General features: G+C 39.4%; 1 protein-coding gene across 4 annotated transcripts in view; it reads right to left on the bottom strand.

Annotated features, from left to right (window-relative positions):
- The window catches only part of LOC124879418 (potassium voltage-gated channel subfamily KQT member 4), a 78,895-nt gene extending 57,233 nt beyond the window's left edge, over positions 1-21,662 (bottom strand). For 3 of the 4 annotated variants that reach the window (XM_047383980.1, XM_047383981.1, XM_047383982.1), the window contains exon 1: positions 20,664-21,662. In XM_047383980.1, the coding sequence (XP_047239936.1) occupies positions 20,664-20,965 (302 nt within the window). In that variant the 5' untranslated portion in view covers positions 20,966-21,662. The remainder of the gene's footprint in view (positions 1-20,663) is intronic. The other variant, XM_047383983.1, reaches the window with a different exon arrangement.
- Between the last annotated feature and the right edge of the window lie 2,603 nt (positions 21,663-24,265).

Raw genomic sequence — 24,265 nt, 5'->3', positions numbered from 1 at the left:
AATAAAACATGGAATCTTTTCCTCCAACCTTTTAGTTAGTATAACTCCTCGTTTTCCACTCTTCCATGTGCTGCTTGTTAAAACTCTCACATTGTACTCTTGTTAACTTACTTCAGCCAATTAAGTGATTGGCCAGGAAGAGGAAGGCCAACTGAATAATTTATGTTATAATACATAATGTTATAACTAATGCTCCTCCTAGGCTCCATTCATAGTTAAGACCTCTGAGATCTTCATCTTGTTTCCATTCTGTCTTTTACTATGCATTCATGACGCTTCAGCAGATTCCAAAATGTCCAGAGAAAAAAAAATTTATCCAGATGGATGGATGGAAGGAAAATAAAACAAGAAAGATTTGAGCAGTCACTGAAAGAAGTACATGACTCCCCTTAATAATGTTCACTCTGAGACAGGTTCTAGCAGCTGGGGGGTAAAATGATTGATTGAAAAAAGACGCCTCAAAAGAGAGAGGAAGAAGGATAGAACATATATAGTACGGTAATATATATTAAGATGGGAACAGGAGGGGTGAGAGGTAGTGATGACCACAAAGAGTTAGTATCAGTCTGGGAGAGATAATGAGGAAAAAATAGTGGACAAGAGACTGAAAGAGGTGGTTGAATAATGGATTGGACAGACGAGAGACAAGGAGAGCCAGAATGGAAAAGAGAGAAGTATCGTCTGTGAGGTCTCATCACACACTCGCTGACATTGCTTTAATCTTGGGGCCAAGAGGAGAGAAGAGGGCCCACGCACATACTCACACACAGTTACAGGGCAAAGATGGCTGCCGGCATGTAGGGGCAGATTTACACTGTGTATTTCTGTATGCGTTTGTGTGGAGCAGCATTAGCAGCTGTTTTTTGTACAGGAAGAGAAGAAAACAAAGTAAGGCAGAACTTCTGGATGAAATCATAACATCCAAAAATGAGGACAGTTTCATTTGGCAGGTTTATGTTTGTATTTTATGTGTTACATTAGCACATTTCTGTGCTTTCAATGTGAAAACATGTTTTGGCATCAAATGAAACTTTTTCTTCTCTGATAACCATTCATTATATTCAGCCAGTGTTGTGAAAAGGAGAGTAAATCTTTGCGCTGGAAGCCTGAGCAGCAGATGATGTACAGAGTCTTGACAAAGTATTCATACCACATGGTTTTTATCACATTTTGTCACAGAACAAACACACATTTTAATGTGTTTGATTAGAATTTTATGGGAGAGACCAGTCCAAAGAACTGCATAACTAAACACAAATAATCAGGATATTAAAAGGTTTTACAAGCAACAATCTAACAAGTGTGCCTTGCTTTTATATTCACTACATTTATATCTGAAAGTATTTTGGGGTATGTATCTGTCAGATTTGCACATCAGGACACTAATAAAATTCCTCATTCATCTTTGCAAAATAGATCAGGCTCACTAAGATTGAATGGAGAGCATCGGTGAACATCTATTTTCCAGCCTTATCACACATTACCAGCTAGATTTAAGTCAGGACTTTACCTGAGCCATTGTAACTCATGAGTATGCTTTGATCTCCAGCTGTATGTTTATTGTCCTGCTGGAAAGTGAACATCCATCAGTCCAGTTTCAATTGCTTTGCAGCCCCTAACAGGTCTTCTTCCAACATTGCCCTGTACTTAGCTCCATCACTCTTCCTATTTACTCTAACCAGCTACTATGTCCATTCTGAAAAATAGCATCAGCACAGCATGATGCTACCACCACCATGTTTCTCTAAGGGGATAGTGTGTTCAGGGTGATATACTGTGTTAGTCTTACTGCCACCAAATAGTGTTTTGCATGTAGGCCAAAAAAACTTGATTTGATCTCATCAGTCCAGAGCACCTTCTTTCACATGTTTGCTGTGTCCCCTACGTGGCTTAGAGCAAAACCCCACAGCATGATGCCGCCACCACCATGAGCTATCACCTCAGCGTTAGTTTTCTGCCAAACAGTGCCTTTCATATAGAGATCAAAAAGGTAATTTTGGTCACCTCTGACCAGGGCACCTTCTCTAACATTTTATGACCACATGATGGGTCACCTATGTGACTTGTGACAAACTTTACAACAATGGCTTTGTTTTTTTGTCTTGCCACCTTCCGTAATACTCAGATTTGTGAATTGCAAGACTAATAGGTGCCATGTTGACAGATTGTCCCACCTGAGCTGTTAATCTCTGCAGCTCCCCCAGAATTACCTTTGATTTTCAGATCAACAGTGCAAACAGTTCAGAGCTTGGGATTTTGCTGATTGATCTTCTGTGTTCCTCGGTCTTTATGCTGCTTGTTATAGTGCCAAGACCTCATGGGGGAAAAAAGCATTCAAATATTCAGCTCTTCTTCCCTTCAGATCAAGGTCCATTATCGAGTGACTACACCTTTCGAATTTCTGTTTGTAAAACATTTTGAACACCGTGCATAATTTTTCTTCCGGTTCGCTATTAAAAGCTACTTTGTGTTGATTTATCACAATAAAATACATTGGATGTGAGGCTCATGACAAAATGTGAAATGGCTTCAGGGGTGTGAATACTTTTGCGAGGCACTGTAGAAGTTAGATGAGAGAGGGAATGTGGCCTATGAGGAAAGAAAGTCTTTAAAAAGACACCTGTTGGTTGAAAGTTTTCTGCAGAAATAAGAACAAGAGAGACAAACAAATGGGTTTTAAAGGAATAAACTGAAGTGGTGTGGTACAAAAAATAACATTACAAGAACAGGAACTGAAAAAGCAACTGACACAAAACAAAAAGTAAAGAAGTGATACTGCAAGCAAGCTAAACATTTTACAGCAGGAGATGCAGCAACGCAAGACAAAAACAATCTCAGGAGACTGACAGGCAGCCTGCGTATTTCAGAGTTCCTCATTAGCATTTGATTATTGTTTATGATCTTCCTGCAAAGCCACTGGCCAGGCATCTACACACAAATATGACCACTCAGGCCATTAATAAACATATGCATGAATGCTCACACATTTTGCAAATGTGCACCTGCCAATCAAGACCTTTGCAGACAGCAAGCGCACTAAGCGATGACACACACATTCAGACACATTGCGTATTTGTGCACACCGCAAAGCGCCTTCTGCATGCAAGGCAGACCTTTTAAACACTGGTCCACGTTGTGATTTTGTTTGAGCTCCATCTCCATGGTGCTGCTTCCTCAAATGTTTATAGTGGCTGCCATTATAAATTAAAACGATCTTAACAACACTTAAGATGGGCCGTGCATGCTGCTGTGGCCAGGCAGAAAAAACAGGAGATACACACGGAGCCCTACACTGTCCCAGGCGTAGAGAAACACGAGACAGAAAAACAGAAAAATACTTGAGGGAGACGGGTAGACTAGGGTTAGTCTTTAATAAAAACAGTAAAAACTGTCAATAAAATTTTACCGAAGAGAAAAGCTGGCTCATGTTTGTGTGCTGTCATGAAACTGGTAACATCTTTGCTTCGGTTAATCGCATGTCTTCAACATTTAATTTTTATCCACATAGATAAAGCAATTTAAAACCAACTGACTGACAGACAGAGAGTCAGTGTGTTAGTCATGGTGTGAAAGTAAGAAAATAAGAGGAAGGAACACTAACACTTTGCTTCAGTGTTTTTTTCTTGTTATGGTTCGCTGGTGTCAGTTTAAAACAAAAATAAAAATATTTGTTTCAGTTTAAATATCCATGTTTGAGTTTAAATGACAATAAAAAAATCTAGTAAGTGTTTGTGCCTCCCAATGTGCCAACAACTACTAATATCACAATCCAGTTTAGCCTGAACTTTAACTAGGCCACTCCAAAACCTTCATTTAGATTTTCTGAGCCAATTAGAGATGCATTTACAGGTGTGTTTTTGGATCACTGTCCTGCTGCAAACCCAGGGGTGAGCATTGGTTTTTGCTTTGAAACTCCTCCATGAATGCAATGTTTGCCCCGTCTCTTTTCTTTTTTTTTTTTGTTGAATCATGAACACTGACCTTAACTGAGCCAAGAGAGTCTTGCTGAGCTTTAGATGTTGTCATGGCTTTTTCTCCATTTCCGGATAATGTTTCTCACTGTTGTTCTCTGTCTTAAAGTCCAAAAGCCTTAAAAATGACTGTGTAACCCTTTCCAAATTAATAGATTTCAGTGGCTTTGTTTCTCATCTGGTTCCAGTTTTCTTCAGTGAATGATGTGTTGGATTTTGAGATCTTTCCACCTACTTCATGTTGTCAGACAGGTTGTGTTTAAGTCTTTTTTTAATTCTATACATCTCTTAATCGGGATAATCAGGATGGCTAGCAAAATCTGAACCAAAAATGTGGTCAATCACAGAAAGAGAGGGCAATTATATTTTCATAGAGCTTCCTGGATTTGCTGCTCCAACCTCCTCGACCCTTAACCTCACGGACAACTTCCACCACCAACTCCATTCTGTGATCCAGATCACCACATGAACCAACACCTCCAGACTCTGCTCACTCCTCCTTGGCTTAAATCATTAACCTCCAATCTGTGAGACAAACCTCCCCAAATTCTCCCATTCAACCTTTTTCTCATGGTGAACCCCCAGCACGTTTTCAAGAAACCCACCCCTCCCTTCAGACCCAGACCTCTATTTTGTTTTGCAATAAATCTGTTAAACTTTGATCGCATTCTCCTGAGTGTTTCTTACATTCCGGTCAGAAGCTTGCCACGAAACATATCTACACAATGTTTCTAAAGAAATATGAGTATTTTGGTTTGAAAGTTTTGAAATTACTTAGACTGCCATGTTACGATAGCGACTGTGTCGCCCAGCGGTACCCCACATTACACTGCTGGAAGGTCAGCAGAGGTTTTTGCATAAAAACTGTGTTTTTTTTCTTTTTCTACAACTCAAATACATGCATGTTAAGTTCATAGGTGTTCTGTGTAATTATTTCCCCGTCAGCACTTGGATGACTTGCTGAGCCTCAAAGATGGAAAATATTTTTTCTACAAGGACAAAAGTTACTGATTAGAAAATAAGTTTTTGACCAGTCTTTGGAGTTTTGCAAATCCCTTGAATTAGTGATTGGTTATGTATGAGTGCTGCACTTGTTTAAACGTTTACAGCCATGAGTAAGAGATCCCTTTTAAAGGTGACCTATTATACTTCCTTTTAAGCATTTGGGATAGGTCTATGGGCTATACAAGACATGTTAATTACATTTTTCGCACAAAATCATCTTCAGATAATGAGATTTCACCTTCTCAGTGGACCCTTTTTTGAGCTCCTTTCAGAATGAGCCGTTTTAGGGCTCTGACACTTTTATGCAAATTAGGTTTATCTGGGCCCGTCCCCAACCAGCACTTCGTACACGTGAAAACAAATCCAAAACCTATAAGACACTACAATAAGTACTTACATTTCTGTTATCTGCTGATTTGCCACGGACAGTACGGACTGAATTTTTCTTCAGTCTAAGTCTTTCTGCAAATCCTGACATGAACTAATGTGAGTTCTCAAAGCAGTCCGGGGTGAAGTGATTCGCACAAACTAGTACTGTCTTCGGCAATGTGACTGGAAAATTGCCCTCAAAAATAAAATGAAGTCACGAATCTCTATTATCCAACAGAGGGAGAATGTGCATGGACACATGTGGGTCTTTGCAGCCAACAACAGAACATCTGCCTTTGAGGGTAGTCATTATAAAGCACATGTAAGATAAAACCGGCCGTAGAGACGTGATCCTCTACTGAACATCAAGTGGGTGGAGCTCCACTTCAGTTGCTAGTCAGGGGTGTTGCTCAGGTAACGTTGCTAGGTGCCTGTCTAATTGTGACGTCACAACTACACAGCTTTTGAAATGGCTGAATGTTTTGGGTTTTTTTGCATTTGGGCTGTTTGTTCAAGCATTAGAGACCCAAATGTAAGAATAAAAACAATCAAAAAGTGAATTTGGGATAATAGGTCCCCTTTAAATCACTTTGGGTAAAAGCATCTACTAAATGAATCAAATGTAATATAATGCATAAACCAACATGTTAAATTAATTTCAGCAGTTGGCTCCTCTACACCGTTTATTTCTACATTATTCAGCATGTGAAGATGATCTGTGTGCTATGGCGCAGACACCAATAACGATAAGCCTAATGTGCGCTGCACAGAGATAATGGCTGAAACTATTGATTTATTTTCTAGCTGTTGTATGGTTTCAGCAGCTGCTGGCCACACAGACTCTGGTTCCTAAGCGTACTGAACTATCACTCTCACACACAACCTGCAAATCATGAATACTATCTGTCACTTGAGCAAATCATTCAAACCTGGCATCAAAATTCAAATGCTAAGTGTCTGGACGTGGTTACTGTACTACAGGCCTAAACACAGGACAGCACTAAGTCTTTGTATGCAAACATAATATACAGTTGGCATACTGAAAAAGAAAACAAATGTGCTACATTCACAGAAGATGATGCCACAGCAGCTTTGACACGGCTACTGATACATTTCCAGTCAAACAAGACTCACATTATACAGAAAGGGCTGTGCTGTCAGCTGCTCTGTTTCACTCACAGTTACACACTGGGTTGCAAAGCTTTGACTGTACGGGGTAATCCGAGGACCAAAACCAGTGACAGGAAAAACAAATGTTCCAAGAGTAGAGTAGGCAGAGAGCTGGAGATGAAATTTAGCAGCTACCATATTCAAACATGCATCAAACTCCTTTCAACCACATGACCCTTTCAGTGCAGAGGCTCATATAAACAACGTCTTCCAGAAGCAATTATACCCCTTGAATAATTGTAGGATTATATGTTAACATGTTTTTCAAAATGTTGACAAATTACTCAACCCCTTTAATACACACCTAAACTGACAGTCAAGGAGAGGAGAGATTATTTCAGACAATAACCCACAAGGATAACTTTGGAGGAGCTGCAGAGATCCACAGCTGAGGTGGTAAAATCTGTAAAAGGGACAACTACTACTCCACAGATATGGCATTTATGAGAGAATGGCAAGAAGACAACAGCCGTCAAAAGAAGGTCATAGGAAATCCTGCTTACAGTTTACCAAAAGCCATAAAGGGGATGTGGGACCAAAGACCCATTTGATCCTTCCACCTCATATTTATGCACTACTCTGTGTTAGTTTCTGTATTATATGTTGCACGGAAAGAGTAAAAAGAAGCTGCATTTCCCTATTCTGTGAAAGCAGATCTGAAGTGTTTTGAGGGTCTTGACTATTTGAAATAATCTCTTGGCATTTCCTTTAGACCCCAGATGCCAAATATCACACTATTGCTGGCTGGCTTCCACAACAATGCCATTACATATACACAGATTACAGCAGGTTATAAAATGTCAAGACCCCTCCTGACCAACCCCTCTGCAGGATGCCATCAGTGTCGCTGTTGCTTATATGTGTGGATAAATTTCACCTTCAGCATTTTCACATCTCCTGGACTGGAACGATAATTAATGACACGTAGTTTCCCTTCCTTCTGATGCTGCATAGTTGCATGTATGTGTGTGTGTCTGCTTCTCCAGTTCCTCTGTGAATGTGACCACAAAAGTGAGGCCTGGATATTGGGGGAAACCTGACTCCCCCCGGACAGCCATCACAGGACAGACAGTCCTCTCCCTGGGGAGGGCAAATTTTGCCTCGAAAGGAGAAATTAATACAGCACCTAACCTCGACTATCTGATTTCTCCGGCACACTGCCGTTCTCTTTTCCCATCTCCTACTTCATATATGGACTAGTTGTGTAACATTGCATTTTATTTATTTAAGTGACTGTGTCAGAATTCTATATCAGAAAATGAAAACTACCTTAATCTTTCCCACATAGAAGCGTTTTCTTTTCATTTAAATCTACTGTTTCTGGACATACTCAATATTCCCCCACATACATTCGATTTCTGAGATATCTTCTAATGTTGACACACGATTCATTGTCACTATTTGGAAGTATCTAATGTGTCCTTTAGAAAGATATTTCATCCCTGCAGCTGCAGCCCTTGTTGTATGAAAAGCAGAAAGGGATCAATGAAGTATCAAATAATCACACTAATTAGTTATTAGCAGCTTAAGCACAGCTCCTCTCATCCCTTTTCTGATTTTCCTCTGCCAAACTGTTGTTAGACGGTATCAAGCCACCCTACAGAGAAATGAACCCGTGTGGCAGCCAGGGAAGATAAAACAGTCGCTGCAGAATGTGACAAGACATCAAATAAGACAGAAAAACACATGAGACGAGACTTTAGGATGCATGCATGCAGTAGTCTAGTTTAAAAAAAGGAGTCAAACTATTAAAATGAGAACAAGTAGAACTTACAGGACTTGTGCAACTGAGCAAAATCTGGTTGATATAAAAAATCAACACACCCTGTTAAAATTCCAGATGTACGGACCCAGGAGGGGACATGGGGGAATTTTTTTCTTTTGCGTCCCCACGCAATACTTTTGCGTTCGCTCGCAAAAGTTGTTAATCGCCTTGAGAAAGATTTTGGAACAGCAGCACATATGACAAACTGTTCACAAAACAAACAGCACTGATATGGCATCGGTATGGTTTATTTCTCGTATGCAGGTTAACACACAGTCAACAATGCGATGAAATGCTTGGGATAAGAAGAACCGTTCAACTCACTATAATAACAAAAGCACTAATGACGTGCAATTAAAAAGTACATATCATGCAGCAGCAATAAGCTAATAAAGTATCACAGATGTGGTTTCGTGCAGTATTATTGTCCAGAGTTCAGTAGTCTGACTTGAATATCCTTTTATTTAAGGCCGATTTCAAAATAAACTCAACAAATCTCAAAAACGTGTATAGTGTTTGTTCCATTTTTGCAGTTGTCTGGTTTGGAAACTATCTCACAAAGTATTGTGGGATAACGCAAAGACTATTGCGTGAGAATGCAAAAAGTATTGCGTGGGGATGCAAAAGAAAAAAAAATCCCCCATGCCCCTTCGTGGGCTCTGTACAGATGTGATGTGAAAAAAGGGAACAATAAAAAAAAATTGGACGTTTTCTGTTACCTCCCTACACTCCCGACTCTTCTATGTTAATTAGCCACTCTCCCTCATTTCCCATCAATCCCTCTTCCCCCAGCTGCTTCTCATTCCCTTCTGATTAGCCCTCTTGGTTCATTGGTTCATTCTCCACTCTTCCTCAGCATTTATACCCTCTAGTTGTCGTTGTTCACTGTTTGCTACCTGACTCCATGTCTGTTACCCAGTCTATGCTACCTTTGTAAGTCTTTTTCACTTAATTATTATTAGAATTAAAAAGCTCTCAACTCACCATGCTGCTTCCTGGCGTTGTTCTAACAAGAACACAACATATTATGACAAATTGGGTAAGTTTTACTTTTAGAGCTCTTTTGTGATGGCTTGGTTCGGACTGAACACAGAGACACGTGTACTGCCAAAAAGAAGAAGATGATGATGATGACGACGGCAATAAATTTACATCACTTTTTCAGAGGGCATTCTTGTAATATCTCAAACTAGAGATGTGCAATAAGGACATTTTCATTACTTCCAGACAGAACAACATGTTGTAGAACAAGTTTTACTCTAAACCTAAATCTACCAGTGATATGAATAATTTGGTGCTTAACTGCATTGCCCTGCTTTAAGAAATGTAATTGATTTTCAGTTTTCGCAGTTGTCATTCCACAGCTTATCAAGCTTTCCAAGACTTCTTAAACCTAAAGAGGTTTTGTGAAGTTTAAGCTCAAAATAACATGTACAAATCTAACTAAACTTTTCTGAGAATTGACATACTCTATCTAAACAATCATTATGTTAATAACTATGTTTTTCAAGTGGGAGTGATAATTATTGCCTTCCTTTGCTGCTGGTAGAGTAAAATCTGGGTGGTTTGCAACAAAATGTATTTTTTGGAATCTGTGAGCTATCTGCTTACAGCAGACTGTTACTGAGACTTTTTATTTTTTATTTTCTGATTTAACTGCCTTTAGTTTTAACTGTTTTTGGTGTTTGTAGAAATGGTTTATGAAAAATGTGAATAAAGTGAAGTTAAACCAAAAAAAAAATGAAAACACTTTTTAAAACACTGCATGTAGTGTGTCGGTGTTTTATATTTAGATCACTTTTATTTTGCCCAAGTTTAAGGAGAATCTTCAGGATTTTGAAGGATGGATTGTATTTCAGGAAAGCTCTTGGAAAGTTGTTTGAAAGTTGTGTTTTTTGTGATGCTGGGAGTCATAAAATAATTCCGATTTAATTTAAAACGTATCTCCTCCAGTAATTGCAATGTTTGTTTTTTTTTATAGTTTTTGCGGCACTTGTGGCCTTTATTTTTCCAGTATTTTTTTGTCAAATTAGGCAGGCAGGATATAGGGGCAGAGAGAGGGGGAAGACCTGTGGCAAATGTCAGCGGGGCCGGGACTTGAACCCATGGTGGCCACATCGAGGACTAAAGGCGCTGTATATGGGTCGCATGATTAAGCCCTACACCACCAGCGCTGCAGCCCCATCGAGCTTAATGCTATTATTCTATACTGCTAACATCAACATACAAATGCATTTTTATCTTTTTCGATACATCTAGCTGTATCTAGAGTCAATCTGATGTAGCATACTTACCAACATGTTAACAACGACATAACATTGCAAATCCTTTCCAGCCAAGCATACTTTAATAGAAAAGACAATCCACCTAAACAATGTGCCGATGTGAAAGTGAGATATGCTGTCAACATAAAAACAACAATTAATGTCTAAATGTGGTTAAAAAGCTGTTTGGGTTGATCAAATGAGCTAACCAAGTCTGATTTTAATTGTCTTTGTTTAGGCTAAATTTGAACAGGACATGTCGGCTTAAACTGTCAAATTTCCGATTTTTATTTGAGGATTTAACGTACCTATTATATCAAGAAATATACTGTAAATAGGAAATTTGACTGTTTTAGCCGATATTTCGCAGACCAATTATTTGAATTAGGTAATTCGCTCAGAATAATCCACCACACAATTTGCATAGACACCACAAACCAGCATCAACACATTGGCATCATTGCCACCTATCCCTACTCTCAGATCCAGTTTCAGTCCTGTTAATCTCCAATTTCAGCTTAAACCCATGATTCACATCACTTCACACTTTATTATGGTACAACCACAAATTCAATGTGGTTTTTTTTTCTTTCACAATAGACCAACACTGCACATTACAACCGATTCATCCCCCAACATACCACATGGTGGTGGCAGCTTCATGCTGTTGGGATCCTTTTCTTCAGAAGGGACAGGGAAGATGTTTAAAGTTGATATGAAATTGAATGGAGATAAATAAAGAGCAATTCTGGAAGAAAAGCTGTTAGAGGCTGAGAAAAGGTTCACCTTCCAGCAGGACAACGACACCTAAACATACAGCCAGAGCTACAATGGAAAGCTCTCATGCATTATAACGGCCTAGTCAAAGTCCAGACTTAAATCCAATTGAGAACTGGGGCAAGACTTAAAATCTGATGTTGACAAACAGTACAAATCCATCCTGATTTGATTTGTCATGTGAAAAATTGAATTAAATTGAATAGACTAAATTCACGTTGAGCTATTTTACAAAGAATGGATAAAAAAGTGTTCTCTAGATGTGCAAAGCTGACATTGTCCAAAAGACAGCAGTAATTGGTTCTAAAGGTTTTAACACAGGAAACTGAATCTAAATCCTCATCAATTTACAAAAAAACAACAGTAAAATACTAAACCTCAGAAGATAAAAGATATTTGTTATTTAATTATCAACTGCTTCAACTATTATTGTAAAGTATTTATCTTTCTGAAAGAAAGATTGAAAAACAAATTGGAAAGACAAAAAAAGGAGAGGGAAGAGATTATGAGTTAACAATAGAGAGAGACCAAATTAGACAGTGCTGGCCTACAGAAAAAGATGATATTCCTGCTCTGGAGTAATGGGGCAAAAGTGAATGAGGGAAAAGGGCTAAAAATACTATGAATACAGCAGAAGTTGTACTATGTGCTGAGGTAAAGAGATATAGAACAGCAGCTTTGAATGAAGAACAAGTAGATAATGTGCCATCATGAGAAGGTTGGAAAACCCACACAAAGTGCAGAATAGCTTTCTCCTCAAGCAGTTTTATGGTGCCACTTTCTGTTGTGCCCCACCTTTCTTTCTCCTTCTACTTAGTCATCAATAAAAACACATTTGTGTGCTGACTAAAAGGCAAACAACAAAACAAAAAGCTATTTTCGGGCAGTACTCAAATGATTAATAATGAAAAAAGAAGGGCTAAGACTAAATGCGTCAGTAGTTTTTGGAGGGAGGCAGAGGGTCCTGACTATACAGGGTTTTATGTGGCATGGTCAAAACGCAGACCAGACTGCTTCAGTGATCCCAGTGAAAAGTAGATTAGTTGTCTGAAACTGGGTTCAGAAAGAATGAAAACTGCACAAACAGACGCATTCAATAAGCAAGCTGTCAGCACTAAATTAGTTTGTTAGTTTTAAAGATGAAAAGGCAATACACCTTTGGAAAAAGTTACAGTGAGGTAGTATGGATACAGCACTGTTAACAGAAAGAACGTATAAAGAATTACCAAATTCAAGTCTCAGGAAACTTATTGTAGATTGGGAAGTATTAAGTTGAGAGTCCCATATTGTCATAATTTATTTTTGCATCGATAAATAATGAGGCATCGGGGTCCAGCTTTCATGAACTCGTGTTTGTGCCACTTCAGGTTAAAGTGTATAGCTATCTGTGCAGTCTGCAAAAGAGTAGGTAAGTTGGCAGGTTAGTCCTGACTTATCCAATGCAGGGATTTTTAAGTGATTCATATTGTAGTCCCAAAATGAATTCAACTCACGATACCTGAAGCTATAATGTCAGCAACACCCAGTCAGCCATGTGGTTGCATTTTGCATGACAAGTTTTTACAAAATCACAGCTAATTTTCATGTGCAGGGCTTGTATCACTGCACTATAAGCCATGCACATTATTTTTATATCCTACCCAGTTGGGTTTTACCCTAAAGCTAATTGTTTTTCACCCTTTATGATGATGTTCAGAGTGAGAAAGAGACCTTATCGGCTGCTGCCAATCCTGTCTGTGTCATGTGAGCTGATCTTTACGCTGTGCTCTGATATTTCAAGACAGCTAGTAAATACATTCAAAAATGTACAAAGCTGACCGCCAAGTTCCTAAAGCAGAACAACTTTTTCTTTGTTTTTTCAGCACATAGTTAGCTTAAACTGCAGTAAACTATGTCACGAGTCAAATTATTAACAAGTGATATCAAAACAAAACAAAAACACATGCGAACGTTTGCTAGCTCTTGTTGTGACTATGCATCTGAATATATTATTTAATATTTAATATTAATACTTTAATATTTTATCAAATAATATTTCGGTCTGTTAAAGGTTATCATGTGAATACCAGCCCAGTAAGGCAATGGTATTAGGACAAAATAGAAAGGTGTGAGCCAAGCTCTGACATTATTGAACAGCAAAACTCTGCACATATATGGAATGAATTCACACAATTTCTTAAAATACAAGAATTTAACAAAAATAAGTCAACTCAAAGTCAAACATATTTCAATCAACAAACTCTTTACTATGCTAAAACAATCCAACTAAACTACTAAGCAGAATTAAAGAATAAGAAAGACTAATGGGCTATGTACAATATAAACAAGTTGATTAAAGATGGTTGAGAACCATGACCAAAAGAGTGATGCAACATTACCATGCAATGTTTATGTTTGAGAACCAAGGATTATCTTGAAGAATCTGGAAGTGAAGTTAAGTTAGTCTTGGAACTAACTTAGGCAATAATCGGTATACCTTTAGACAACCCTTCACAATACAAGATCAGATAAAATATTATTTTAATAAAATAATATTTTCAAGAATGATCTGCTGAATAAAACCAACCTTCTGGATGACTAATTCTCAACAGTGTCTCATTAGCTGCCTTTATTTATTAAAATAATATTTAAAGAAATATTATTAGGGAAATGGTAAAATATTCAAGGAAATATTTTGGAATAGAGCCAAATCTTTCTGGAGAAACGGGGCTTAATTGTGTTACTTAGTTATCAGTCTAGCAAAATAATGTTTAGGAAAATATTATTTACTGGATTGAAACTAACAACCTTTCTGGGTAAATATTCTTTAGCAGGCGAGTACGAGTTCTTAGCTCTTACCAGTTAAAGCTAACAAAAGAAGCTTATAGCTTAGCACCAGAAACAAACACATACCTTTAAAATACCGTTAATAAAAGGGTTAAAATGCATAGGCGTGGACGGCGCGTTATGGCCGATCTTCTGTGTATAAAATCACCCTTTAAATAAAGTTTGTATTAACTTTAAAAACACGCAAACACAGAACACAAAACTGAGCACATGTGCTGCAGATAGCCTGCTAGCACTTAAGATAGCAGAGTTTCACAAACAAAACCAAACTTCATAAAATGAAAAACGTTTAGATCATTTCATCCTAACTCTCTCTATCACTCTGCCCAAACCTAACCTCATGAACCATGCTGAGGAGAAGTTGTCCGGGCAACGACGAAGTTTGAAGAAACGTCCACAGTCAACAAACGGTTAGCTACAGCTAACTTCTTTAGCTGTGGGTGAAGGACGGCTCGTTCTGACGGCCACCAAACTGCACGTTACCGTAACCACGGTGATGCGGCTCCTGTTGTCCTTCTTTCAGACCGGGAAACTGCTTCACTCGGCTTCGTAGAGACAGCGTCTCTACCGGGAATTCTCTATAACACAGCTTGATTCTGTAGGCGTCAGAGAGAAAAGTCAAGCCAGGCTTGTACCTTAATTATTATCCCGTTATGAATGAATCTACTGGCTACACATACAGTGATTCATTTGTACTTAGTGCATGTGATCGATGATTGTATGACACTCTCAGATCCAGTTGAAGAGTTATGTCTGTTTGCCAGCAAAAAGACATTAGCGCGCTGGGTCTTATTTTGAAAGTTCCAGAAAAGTCTGTACCGCATCTTCATGTTTTAATCCATGGCTGTGGGTCCCAACACTCTTCAGCAAACCACTTCAGGAGCAAGACCTGAGTTTATTGAACACTGTAATTGTATGTTGAGCCAAATGTATATTAGAAGAAGAAGAAGAATGTTTTTTAGCTGTCCTGGGTTCCAATCCCGGTCCTAAAGGCCTCCGCTGCAGGCCTTCCACCCAACTTCCTGTCTGCTTACTTTTGAAAACAATTATGAAAATAAAGCCCACTGGTATTGCAAAAAAAAAATCTTTAGAAGAACTACAAAAAATATCTTTCTATTCCACTCATGATGATGAACCTTCATAAGATCATTCTTAAACCCTAGCATTATAATCCTATAACATATCTGTGCTGCTCCTCAATGAGACATTAATAATAGATGGCCAGTAAATCTTCACCCTCCTCCAAACCAATCAATCTCTCTGGCTGGCCAGTGCTCCCCCTTTAATCCTTTTCCTGTCTACTCTTGTGTACTTTTCACTGTATTTTCAGGCTAAAGTCCAGTGGAATGTTGCGCTCAGCCAGACGCTACAGCGCTTTACCCAGCCAAGGCTAAGATCGAGACATGTGTTCTTGGATTTCAGTGGCCTGGATTTAGTTGGCTCCATGCAGTGCTGTATGACCTGATTGCAGACCAGTCGCAGGATTGGAGACCCACGACCCTGGAAAACACTCCACTGAGATAAATTAATGTGGCCAAAACAGAAGGCCTCATGTGAACATCTATATGTGGCACTGCCAATGTTGGAAAAGGGTGGAAGGTCAGATTTGAAGGGAACTACTGCAACTGAGTCTTCTGAATGACCCTCTACAACCGTAAAAGTACATACATTTTTACTCTGTACTAACATAAACACAGGTATAACTGAGCTAAAAGAAGAGATCAATCAATCAAGTTGTGTAGGCCAATTTCTCATACTAAGAAAATCTGTGGAAGCAACTAGCTGTTTAGTAACTGAATCTAAAATGTTTGAAGACACTGAAAAAGTTAGATAGATAATTATAAATTTGAGCTATTAGCTGCAGAATTCAGTCAGTGGGAAAAGCATGCTTTACTAAGCTTGGCTTGTCCATTCATTGTCTATACCTCCTTAGCCATGCAGGGTTGCGGTGGGTGAGATGAGCCTCAACTGCAGCTTTTTTACCATGATGTAACAGCAAGAAACATTTTTTGCTATACTGGATTAAATAAAAGTTTGAAATTTTGCTTAGTGGCAAAAGGCAAAAGGCCTGCACTTGTATAGTGCTTTATCAAGCCCCCAGAGACTCCAAAGCACTTTACAATACAATCAGTCATGAACCCGTTCATACACACATTCACACACCAACAGTGGTGAGCTACATTATAGCCACAGCTGCCTTGAGGCGAGGCTGCCATACAATCTGTGCCACCAACCACCATCGGCAGGCAAGGGGGGTGAAGGTCTTGCCCAAAGACACAGTGACTGAGACAGACAGAGCAGGGGTCCAAACCAGCAACCCACCGGTTACAGGATGAACCTGTACCACTGTCGCAACAGTGGTAGTATTAGTATACCGTTAGTATTAGTCAAATAACATTTCAGTACATTATAAAGGAGGCTTTATAGATTGCATCCAGTTCAGTAATTTATTTTCATGGTTGTGAATACTGGTTTTAACTGCTGTGATCACTAAATGATTTACATCCATCCAATCACAAGATTTCTCAGATTTTTAAGAGAGAAAGTTGATAGTGAAGAGAATTCTTTTTCATTGCCATTAAACATTGTCCCACCCCTCTCTATGAGTTTTGGTATCTCAGCCACTAAAAACTTATATGGACCTAAAACTTTCTGACAACATGTTTATAATTTGTCCTGATGACAATGACAGACTTGGAGCCTCACAAACAAACATTGCTCCAAAAAAAACACACTTCTTAAATTGAACTATATTTTTAAATGGTACAATTTGTGAAAAAATTGTACGAACATGAAGCAATCTCAAGCATACAACCCATTTTTCATGCAAACATCATTAAGTAGAGCTTATCATTCCTATCACAATTATTTTTTCCCAACATGCAATGAAGAGGCACGATATTGCACATCCCTATGCCAAAATGTAACCAAGACCATCTTAGTGGGATGTAAACAGAATCAAGCTTCTGTAAACCTATATGTTTAATGCAGGTAGGTCAGATAGATTTAAAGAGGTTATAATAAGTATTTGCTGAGAATGACTGAAAGAACCATAACAACACAAGTGGGACTTAACATTTTAGATTGTAGATGTACTACTTGAGTCAAGCCCCGATCAGGTTGTCATAGCAACCAATCAGGTTTATATGCAAAGAGATTCCTTGTACCTCAATGATTTTTTAGAACATTCTGGGAACTCTGTTGTGTTTTTAAGCATGTTTCTGTCTTTTAAGCCCTCCTTCTTTTCCAGGTAGGCAATACGAGTTCAGCAGAAGAGAGGGTGTGCGAGGTGAAGGGTTTAGGAGGATACACTTGGTGCCAGCTCTAAGTGAGCATACGGCTGATGCTTAAGAGAAACGTTTTGAGCAAGGGATGTTTTATCTACATAGAGAGAGGGAAGATAGAGATATTTACAACTATGTAAAGGGAGTGTTTAGAAGGGAGGGTGCTATAGTTATCTAAAATCATGGCACAGTATGATCAGCTCAGTAAGAAGATTAGAAGAGAGGCTTTTCAGCCACTTTTTTCCACACCAACTTCAACAAACCCCTGCGATGAGAGGCTCTTCAGAAGCAACACATCTGTTCCAGGGTCCCCTGTTACAATGTAGGACTAATTAAAGAATCAACTGAAGTTGGCACAGCACCCCACACAGCAGTGTATGGTTCAATTTTATTACAACAGATCAACAGACCTTTAATTGAACTACACGGTACACCATATTTTCCTCGCTGGCTGAAAGCATGTAATTAATCAAAAGAAATGCAGAGCTTGTGACTCTGTACCATGGGAAGTATGCTCTTCGGTAGACAGATGTGCACCAAACAACAACTAACATCTCAGTGCAAGGATTTCCGAAGAGCCTGTTATGTTTCCATCTCAGGGTGTGTGTTGGTTAAGACCTTCACATCCAGCAGGCCGTTACTCGAGAACACCAAGGCCAAGATGAGTCAAGCTTCGTTTTTGGGGCCGCACCACCTAAAGCAGGATATGGACACCTCTACGAGCCTCCTTACTGGAGAAATACCAGTAACGGCAGAGCTACTACAATCCAACATTGGAAAATGTCACTGGCAACTAGCTTGAAACAGAATCAAAGGATAGCCCTGAAAAAGAAATTTCAGCGTACAAAGATATATTCTCACAAGAAAGGAACAGATCCAGTGTCTTGCGAAAGCGTTTATACACCTTCAACATTTTTTTATTATTTTCCACACTACAACTATAAACTAAAATACAATAATGGGATTATATGTGAAAAATGCGAAGTAGTTCTTAATAGTGAAAAGGTTAAAGGACACATTGTTTACTAAGATTTTTTTTTTTTTTTCAAATAAAAATCTAAAAAGTGTGGCATGCATTTGTATTAAGCCACATGTCACTGAAATAACAGCTTCTAGTCTTTTAGGGTATGCCTCTACCAGCTTTAAATATATAATGACTGAATTTTTCTGCCCATTCTTTTCTAATTAGCTCAACCTGGACAGGACAAAGAGCACCTAGAGAACATATTTTTTTGAGTCTTTTCTTTGCAAGTCTTTTCAGTTGGGTTCAATTAGGTTTGGACTTTGACATGAATATGCTTTGATCTTAGCTTTGAGCTCTGGCTGTGTGTCATTGTCCCGCTGGAAGGTGAGCCGTGAATACAGTCTAAACCCTTTGGCCGCCTCTACCAGGTTTCCTACCAGGATTGCCTTGTATTTACCCCAATCCAGTCTCCTATAAACTCTGACCAGTTTAACTATCACAGCTGAAGAAAAGCATCTGCACAACATAATGCAGCCACCACCATGTCTCTCCTTGGGGGTGGTGTTGTCAGCATGATGTGGAGTGTTAGTTTTCAGGCCATGCATGGCATTTTACAGGTCAAAAAGCTAAATTTGGTCTTATCTGACCAGAACGCTTTCTTCCTCGTTTGCCTGTGTCCCTTACATTATTAATGCCAAATTGAAAAAATCCAGATTTGTGGAGTGCAAACGTTAATAGCTCTTCTGTCATCAGACTCTCCAATCTGACCAGTGGATCTATACAGCTCCTCCAGATGTGCCATGCTTCTTGGCTGCTATGATTAATGCTCTCCTTGCCTGGTCTGTTAGTCTACATGGACAGCCATGTTTGGGTAAATTTGTAGTTCTGTCATCCTCTTTCCCATGTCAGATGATGGATTAAACAGTGTTCTCCAAGATGTACGCAGTTGCAAAATTGTTTTATAACCTAACCCTGGTTGACCTCCCCTTTAACCGTTATCCCGAACCTGTGTGCCGTCTTCCTTGGTCTCCATTTAATATTTAGGTGACTTCTGAAGGCATGCATCATTTTGCTTTCACTTCACCATTATGCAGTACTTTGTGAGCGCAGAAAATTCCCCTTAAATAGACTGAAAGCTCAAGAGGTATCAATACATTTCTCGTCTCACAAATGCATTGGCAGTACGTGGTGAGAACACATTAGAGTCACAGCCCTGCAGTGGGATTTCCCTCTGCAACAAACACACGATGGAATTGGCAAGCAGACAGCTGTACTTGTATAAACAATGACACGGAAAGCAAGACCCGGTCCATGAAACTCCCACACATAACGCTCCGTCCATCGTGTGTCAGACGCAAAAACAGCTGGAAGACAGCTGCTTGCAGCAAAACAATCCAGGGCTTCACTCGAGAAGATGCTGAAATATATTGAGACACTTCAACAATGTGCACTGACTGAACTTAACAACTACTTCAGTTCCATAACTAAAACAACAATATCTATTTTGTTATTAACGAGGTTACAAGTAAAGTCTGGCGTAAATTCGGTGTCTGGATTGAGAAAGTGACTAATAATTCACATACTAATCTTAAAATTCAGCAGATAACAGGCCTTCCTACGTGTGAGCTCACGCTCTTCCACAGTTTACAAGTTAAATAAATTATAGCATATTGGGCATGAGGGTACTTTAAAATCCTGACTGTATGCTCCCAGAAGTGGAGGAGTAGCTTAAGTTTGAAATGTGTTTTGTTAAAGTGTGCAATTGTTCAGCCTTTTTATCCCTTCCTGTAATAAATCCACTTGAAATTTATAAAGAAATGATGAAAAGTCAGAAAAAAACAAGTTTTTATAACTTATTAGCTCCTCACATTTGATATTTTTGAGTTTCATCTAAATATTTTAAGCACATCATTCTCACATAGCTAAGCATGTCAACTTAAAATGAAAGAAAAGTGGGTTTTGATTTAAAAGCTAGCGCCTCTGGAGGGTTTGGACAAATTAAATTAAATATCCAAAGTTGTTCTGATGATTTAATAAGACAGAGACAAGGGGAAAATTGAACAGTTGACCCCATGTTGAGATGATGTATGGGGTATGATCAGCTAATTGCAACACAGGCAACTCAGGAGGCTTAATAGGAAAATTCATCAAATAGTTGCTGTGTATCAAAAAGCTGAATTGGGAAGTCCAATTGAAAAAGGAGTTTTGGAAAACTTTTTTCAAGTTTCTTGTAGGCTTAAGTTTAATATGAATATGAACAATACTTACATGAATGCATGATAGATGAATGCCCATCCTCTTGGTCTCTCTAGCACGTTGTAAAGGAAGTTTTGCAACTTTCTGAAGCGCTTACTTGAGGCGGACGCGTTGGCCCGGGGTCCGGGCGGTCCGGGCAGCGGGGTGCCCAGGAGCCCCGTGCGGTGAGACGGGTGTCCGCGCTCCGGCGTGGACGGCTCGCTCCGCTCCGTCTGGACAGCGGTGAGCGCCACGAACTCTACCCGCCTGTCGTCGCTCGGGGCCGGGGGCGCGAGCATTCTGAGGCCGCCGTTGTTGGATGGACTTCCAAGCATTTTTTTTTTTTTCTGTCGCGACTGTTTCTTCTGTCACCAATGGATCATACTCTGTTTTGTCTAAAAGTAAACTAAAACATATAAAGTCCTAAAACACTCCTCGTGCTGGCTGAAACCATGCCTTCTGGGTTGTTTTTGCAGTCTCGGTAGCTTGGTCAAGCTTCAAAAGTTATCTGTAAATCAAGACACGGCTGTGAAAGCCAGAAAGCCCAATAGTTGGATAAGTGCGTCGCGCTGAAATGTGATCCTCAAGGACCATTGCTAAGAGTCAGGTGTAAGAGGTTGATCAGTGGACTGCAGAGAAGAAATCGCACATGCATTAAGTCCAGTAACACTGCGAAACGACCTGGCATCACTTTGAAATTATAGAGCAAACAGTCTTACTTAAAACTATTATTCAACAAAACAAACAAGAAGGAAAGTAGTGCAGTGGTTCCCTGTTGTCTAAAGTCGTTTCCGTAAATAAATGTTGTAATTGAGTTAGTCTTAGCTGTTTCTGTTGTTACCGCGCCACATCAGCTCTCCTCCTTGTGCGCCTCTCCGGTCCAGCGCTCCTCCACTCCGGCAGGCGGGGTGGAGCGCGCAGGAGTCAGACACATGAGGGTGATGGCAAGAAATCACATCTGAAAAAAAAAACAAAAAAAAAAACACGAAAAGGTTGGGAAAGAGTAAACAAAAAAGGGTGTCTGAAGCCGGTTTGCGAAATATGAAGCAGGTTTCTCTTCGGTGAGTTGATGTGCGAGGAAAGAGACGGAGAAGTCGGCGCATCGGGATGGAGAGCTGCACAGCAGCGGGACCGATGAGACAGCATTAGCAGACTTCTCGTTTAGGAAGATTTTCAGGATGATAAAATGATCCCTGAGTCCGAAAAGTTGGATACAAGTGTATCCCAACAAAATAGAATACAATCAAAAGTTAATTTATTTCAGCTTTTCTATTCAAAAAGTGAGTCTATATATTTTATAGATTAAAAACACAGTTGTATATATCAAACGTTTATTTCTGTAAATTTCCATTATTACAGCTAATGAAAACAAACATTTGAATATTAAATAAGACCAATGGAAAAAATTGTTTTTAACACAGAAAGTGAAACGTATGACCATGTTGTGGGCTACACAAACATGGAGACGACTGCTCACTTGACAGATGTCCAGCAGTGTCAGTGACACCCTCCACAAAGAACGTAAGCCAAGGTCGTTGCTAAAGAAGCTGTCTGTTCACAGAGCATTTTAATGGAAAGTTGAGTGGAAGGAAAACCTCAAACTCAGACATGTAACACATTACATAAGATGAATAAAAATATATAATTTTTAGATACAGGGATGTCAACTTACTGAAAGCTATGTCCCTGTACTGTAGAATACAGGCACTTCGAAGTTGATCAGGGGTCCTTTTGGGTGAATTATTGCATCAATGCTTTGCGGCATGAAGACGATCAGCTTTGTGGCTATGCAGAGGTGATAAGGAAGCCCAGGTTGCTTTAACAGCGGCCTTCAGCTTTTCTGCATTGTTGGGTCTGGAGTCTCTCGTCTTCCTTTTGACAATACTCCATAGATCCGCTGTGAGGTTTGGGTCAAGCACAGCGATATGGTCATTAAAGCAGGTATTGGTACTTTTGACAGTGTGGGTAAGTACCAAGTGCTGGAAAATGTAATCAGGGTCTCCATAAAGGTTGTGAGCAGACAGAAGCAAGAGGAGCTTTAAAAACTTGGTTGGGAGTAGACTTCAGCCTCAGTCAACTCCTTGTGAAGCTCTCTCCAATTCTTGAATCAGTTTACTTGACAGTCCTCTTAAGGCTGGAGCACTTGAAAGAGCAACCTTTTTCTGTTTAGCCCAGAAAAGACAATTCTGATGTGGTGGAGTCTTAAAACAAGGAATGTGACAGTTGTAGCTCATGTCCTGTGTATGTCTGTGTGGTGACTCTTAAAGCACTGACTAAACTTTCTTTTAATACAGCACTCTGTAAACAACAAGCTTCTTTAGCAAAGGCTTTAGGGGAGGGTGCCACCGATTGTCTGCTGGACAACAGTTTGCTGGACAGTGATCATCAATCATATGATTGTGTGGGCCATAAAATAACATTTTTGTATTAGAAATCCTTTTAAATGTCTTTTGTAATATTGTAATTTTCAAAAGAACTGAACTATTTGTATTGGCTGTATGCCAGAATCATTATAATTAATGGAAATGCACACTGATTTTCCCCTTTTTAATATGAATTACAAAAATAAATATACTTTTAAATGATATAACTTACTGAGATGCACCTACATACTTTTTATTGGTCATATGTTTAAGTTGTCATCAAATGGTAGCTTTGTTTTTCCTTGAAATGTAAATGTCACTTGTGTTTATTGTTAGAGGGGGGCTGGATCCATGGCTACAGCCGTTTGAAACAGTAGGGACAGGTGCTGAGGGACACAGCGACGCTTACGGCCTTTACCTCCTCCACAACACACACTGCCTTTCTAAATCCATGACTGTGACACAGAGGGGCTCGTGGTTATGACACAAACGTGATATTATATGGAGCTCAGGACCCTGCAGCAGGATCACCTGTCTGAGGGCCTCTGAAGAATGCATGGAGAGGTGCCTCCCCAACACTCTGTTGGCCACACCATATTAGGAGGTCACCAAAAAGGGCTCATATATGTAGAAGTTACTCACAGTGGTGTGTTTTCTTTAGTTCACTTCAAGTGCTTTCCAAAGTGAAGAAAGGTTATACAGGGTTTCAAATAATTTCACAACTAAAAATCCTAAATGTTTGGTGTGTATTTATATTTAGCCCTCTTTACTCTAATAAGACAAACAAAAAAGATCCAGAGCCCATCAGTGAGTAATCAAACATAAATCCAGCTGTTCTAAGAAGGCCTCAGAGGTTTGTTAGAGATTATTGAACAAACAACATCATGAAGATCAACAAATACTGCTGACAGGCCAGGGAGAATGTTTTGTAGACGTTCAAAGCGGGTTATGGTCATAGAAACATATCCTATGATTTAAAAATCTCTCAGAGAAAAATCCATCATCTGACAATGGAAATGCTATGGCACAGCAACTAACCTACCAAGACGTGACAGTCCACTTAAACTGACTGGGTAACTGCAAGAAGCAGCTTGGAGGCCCATGGTAATTCTAGAGGAGCTGCAGAGATCCACAGCTCAGGTGGGGGAAGCTGTTAACAGGACAGTTGTGCACTACAAAAGCCTGGCAAATATCAAAAAGTGGGAAAAAAAGAAAGTTATTGCTGAAAGAACGACAGATGAAGTCTCATTTCCAGTATGCAACAAGCTGTGC

The sequence above is a fragment of the Girardinichthys multiradiatus genome, chromosome 13, assembly GCF_021462225.1.
Source record: "Girardinichthys multiradiatus isolate DD_20200921_A chromosome 13, DD_fGirMul_XY1, whole genome shotgun sequence".
NCBI classification, from domain to species: Eukaryota; Metazoa; Chordata; class Actinopteri; order Cyprinodontiformes; family Goodeidae; genus Girardinichthys; species Girardinichthys multiradiatus.
The sequence above is the reverse complement of the archived record's forward strand: the minus strand, read 5'-3'. Positions and strand labels throughout refer to the sequence as shown.